Here is a 5087-nt window from a genome sequence, read left to right on the forward strand (position 1 = left end):
AAGAAAAGATGGAAAAATCTCCAAAAGGCATTAAATGACAGCTTAGACATTCGTATAATATGTCACAAAAAGATTTTAAAAGTGAGATTAGAATTACAGTTTCAAAATAACAAAACAAATAAAACGGCGTCTGTAAAGGTTTGTATTTTTATAGGCTGTGTTTACTTCATAGGCTGTGTATTTGTGTTATTATATTATCTGGGTCACATGACGGTGATATAATCAAAAGATGGATCCTTTTTAAAACAGAACTTGGAATTGTTACAGCTCTAGGTACAGTTTAACCTTAATCTGCATTTCACAGGCACACTTCAGTGAACATTAACAGAGAAAACACCACGCCACCTGCTAACGCATACGTGGGTGGGTGTATGTGTGTAATGGATTGCCTTTATATTGCGCTTTTGTAGTCTTAACGACTACTCAAAGCCACACACACACACACACACACACACACACACACACACACACAACACACACACACACTATATAAAAAGAGACTTCAGATACAGTATTAGGGGACCACTAAGGTCTATATAAAGAGACTTCAGATACAGTATTAGGGGACCACTAAGGTCTATATAAGAGCATCCAAAGAGCACCATGTCATGGGACCTTTAACAAACGGTTGTTTTGTAGGTCGTGGTTGGTCAATAAACTCAACAGGAAGACACTCACACTGTTTATTTTCCCAATGTTTGGCTCAACTTGGACATGTGAGTCATCATCCTCACGCACGGATGCCATCAAACCAGCAGGTGACAGATTTCCTTGAAATAGTTTGTTCAAAAACCACCTGACCTAATGTTACGCAAACATGGTCCTAGGCTAAGTTAATGCACGTAGAAGGAAGATAGACTGTATTTTCAGAAATGAATATGCAACCGGGAAACATTAAAGCCAGTTAGCGTAATATTGAGCGCTCCTGCGTTGGCTTTGAGACGTCGTGGTCTGGAGGAACAGGGGAGACTTGGGTTTACCTCCAGGGATGAGGTTGATGCTCATTTCACAGTCACACTGACCAGTTCCTACCACCGGACAACTGGACTTTCCCCTCTCGCTCAACTACGTAAGACACACACAAAGTTTAAACAATCCACCACACAAGTTCCTAAGTTACTAAGTCTGCACAACATGAGGAAAATTTGCGATTTGGGATAACGTTGTTGAATATCACGATAACAATATTTCTTGCAATAATTAAAGAATTATTAAAGTGTACGGCATTTCTGCGGCTTTCAGTTCTCTGCTAAAATATAACAAACTGCTAGTTGAATTTAAAACAACTGAAAGGAAATCATTTCTCAAGCAATTCTTTCAATGACCTAATTGAACACTGAATTGCATATAAAAAGGACAGTTCCATTTTGAAGTGCAGCTTTCGGCTGAAACTTTCTTTCAACTAACTCAAATAATCACCCAGTGTCTTTCGCAATCTGTTGCAGCTTTTGATGTGTTTATTGCGCCGGGTGATATCACGATGACATTAAAAACACAATAAATTGTGCAGCCCTAAAAGGGATGTCTTTAAGTTGCTTGTTTAGTCCAAACAACCGTTATAAAACGGTGTATCATGTTGTAAAAGACTAGAAGAAAAAGTAATAGTTACAGCGGGCCGGCTAACCACCACCCACACCCACACCCACACACACACACACACACACGTTTCTGAACTGTGACTGAACAGTCTGCTGGTAATGGCATACTTATGCTGTACTACTAATTGAATATGTAGTAGGGTTGGGGGGCAATGACGTTTGATGAAAACTTACAATTTTTAAAATTAGATTATTTTCTATTTTCTCATTTTTAAATCTCCATCCATGCCATCTTCAAACCAGCGTTATTCCGGTATCGTGAGTCGCAGGCCAGCAGCTCACGAGAAGGGGACCCAAACTGATCCCGTTACCCGGCAAACTCACACACACGCCGACTAGGGAAAAAATCCGCGGCAAAGACTATATAATCCAGAGCACCAGCCAGGTTGCTGGAGATATAATCCCTCCCCCATCCTGGTCTTCCCCGATGCCGGGAGAAGAAATCCTCCCATCTGGACGGCGCTGTCTGGGTCTTCCCCGAGGCCTCCTCCCAGCTGGACGGGCCTGGACCACCTCCCTAGGGAGGCCCCAGGATTCATGCAAAATCAATTTGTTCCATAGATTTAGTAACCTGGGGACAGTGGATCATTAATAATTCCACTACTTCTTGGCTGAACACATTTTTGATTTGACTATTTAAGGGCATTAAATAAGTTACCTAATTTACTTCTGTATCCCCAAGCCAGAACGCGACTTCTGGTCAATGCAAAGACAGATTCAAAAAAAAAAAAAAAAAACTTTTGCAAAATATATTTATACAGTTTACAAAAAGGATTAATACAGAAATTCAAATACGCAATAAGTTAAAGATTTTATAAATTGTCTATGTTTTAGTTTTGTCAGAGGAATATGTTCTTAGTTAGCCTGGGGTCATGACCTGAGCTACAGTATGCCCCCCCCAATTCAATGCTCACCGGTGTTTTCAGATGGAGCCTGTTACAATGACCCATCTTCTAATAATTTTATTAGCCTGTACATTCATATGAGTAACTCAACCCAGTGATCAATCTGCTGCTGGGAAATCAGGTGTATATCATATAGCTCCAGTATGAAGGGTTTAGCACAGGTGCTTGCAAAAGAAAAAAGTTGTTTTTTGAAATTTTTTGTTTTTGTTTGCCCTACACAGTGTCTGAGTCTGAAGAGTGGATTTTGAATCAGAAATCAGAAATTTTCAAAACATTTCAATATGTGCACTTAACATGTTGGTAGCATTGGCTGCATCCTAAACCATCTGCCCAGCCAGTGTCACTAGAGTTCAGTGAAGCAGTGTCGACCCAGCCCAGCGGAGGTCCTCTTACCTCCGAACAGATGAGGCGAGAGTTGTGCTGGTAGGGACCCTATCACCAGCCGGGGACCCTCGTGCCCTCCGCCCGAGCGCTCCCGGTCCGCCTCCTCCGGGCTACTGCCGCCTGACTCCTGGGAGCTGTAGGCTCCGCTAATGTTCGGAATGGTGATACCGGACTGGGGTCTGGTCCCGGAGCCTCCGGAGCCCCCCGCGGACCTGGCCCTGGCTCCAAGGTGCTGGCTGGTGCTGGACGAGGCTCCGGACGCACTGTACGCATGGTACCTCACCCCCCCGGCGGTAGTCCTGCTAACATTACTGCCGTTGCTGCTGGACGTGCTGGAGGGCAGGTCCGAGCCGGAGTAGGCTCTGGTCCGTCCGTTAGCAGCGGGATTAGCAGCGGGGCTGCTCTGCTTTGCCCCCATGGTAACCTCCAGTGACTCGGCTTTGCGATATTAAAGAGCCGCTCTACGAGCCACTGCGGAACACTGCGCCAGATTGACGCCAGAGGCTGATGGCTTTACAGGGCAAACACGTAACGTTCCTGGAAGAAAAGAAAAGCGAAACAAACTCCGCGTCGCTGTGTTCCCGTCGACATTAGGGGAATGCCAGGTAGCGAAAAGTTGAACCGGTCGGCTGTGACAAAAGCTGAAGATGAGTGTAAAACTTTCGAAGCCTCCACTACTGTCTCCGGCAGGTAACGTCAACGTTAACCGTAGACATCCATCTGTATTAACGTGGTTCCTTCCTGGTTTGAGACGCCGCTGTGGACCCGCTGAGCTCCGGCCGCTGGTTCCTCCTCAGTGGCCGCTCCGCCATGGCTCCTGAGCAGCATGAAGGAGTGAAGAGCCGGGCTCCTCACACCTCCCCGCCTGACAAACTATTGCTCCAAGGAAGGAAGTGATGGAGGAATAACACCCGCACCAAACCTTTTAATAGCGGCAGCAAGGAGACACGGGTGTGCAGGCTATCTGTCAAGCTAGCTGAGCTCACATCTATTTCCGCTAAGACCTTTCAAAGTAAAGTCGTTGTGGTGTTTTATAGTTTTCCGGTGTATTTGTACACTTTTTTCTGACTTAAGAGACTTTAGACATACCTTTTTGTGGTGCATACAATACTAAGATAGTGAAATAATAAATGTTGACATATCCATATATTTACATATAATGTTTTTTAAAATGTGGAACAGTTCATCCTTACATGTACCTATAGGCCAGTAAGCCTATCATCCATGTTTTGAAAAATTAAAAAAGATTTATCGCTACAAATAATGTTGAATTCATGTTGTGGGCTATATGTGGGCTGTGGGTCGAGAAGACTGACCTCCTCTCCTAATATGTACTTCATATGTACATCATGCTCTCATTGCCCCCCCCCCCCAAAAAAAACGCTCACCTCCACGCCAAAACAATGGAACACGAGATTGAAAAAAAAACAGAAAGAAATCAGAAGATTGTAATTGCAAAACACATCAGAATGCAATATAGCATATGTATATACATTAAATAATTGTAATGCCTTTGTTAGTTTTTCAGTAGAATTTGTTTTGATGCCACATTTGATTTTCTGCTGCTTTGTTGCCGTGTACACCATTAATTAATTTCAACTGCATCATGCATTACATAACAACTTCATGGCACACTTCTCTGAAGACTGGACACTCATTTCTTTTCCATGGTACATCTGGATAAGGTCTGTGTTGTGGAGGAACATTTTGCAATTTTCATCACAAGTCATTTCAATGCACATTTTATTTAACAATTCCACTGAACATGCCACTTAATGGTTATTCCATGCAACCCAATTCCAGGAACGGAAGTCATGCTCTTATTGTGAAATGTAAAGGGATTATTTCTGGTTTGGTGTGTATATGATGGAAACTTTGCTAGCTTGGACCTTTGCGTCCGTTGACGTCACCAGCAGCGTAGCAGCGTCATTAACACCTATGGGTCTCCCGCTACGTGCGTGGTTCCCCCCTCACCTCCTCACTCTAATGGGTTAATTAAGTAACATACAGCATGGGGCATGCAAGTTGTGTTTTCCTGACATTATGTAGTGCAATTCTACACTTGTTTTGTTAGCATCTTGTTTGTGCAATTACAAATACATAACGTCACCAGCATTGCCTTCACTCCAGGACAGATCCCTGTAGTAGGAATCTGCAGCAAAAGGATTTCATGAGGCAAATGAGGCAGAGATCTATGACG

General features: G+C 43.6%; 1 protein-coding gene across 1 annotated transcript in view; it reads right to left on the bottom strand.

The window, feature by feature from the left end:
• znrf2b (zinc and ring finger 2b) overlaps positions 1-3886 on the bottom strand; it is a gene marked incomplete at its 3' end in the record, with an annotated part of 39607 nt that extends 35721 nt beyond the window's left edge. The window contains 1 exon segment of the mRNA XM_032517698.1: positions 2897-3886. Coding sequence (XP_032373589.1) covers positions 2897-3305 — 409 coding nt within the window.
• Between the last annotated feature and the right edge of the window lie 1201 nt (positions 3887-5087).

The sequence above is a fragment of the Etheostoma spectabile genome, chromosome 6 (genome assembly GCF_008692095.1).
Source record: "Etheostoma spectabile isolate EspeVRDwgs_2016 chromosome 6, UIUC_Espe_1.0, whole genome shotgun sequence".
In the NCBI taxonomy this organism is placed as follows: domain Eukaryota; kingdom Metazoa; phylum Chordata; class Actinopteri; order Perciformes; family Percidae; genus Etheostoma; species Etheostoma spectabile.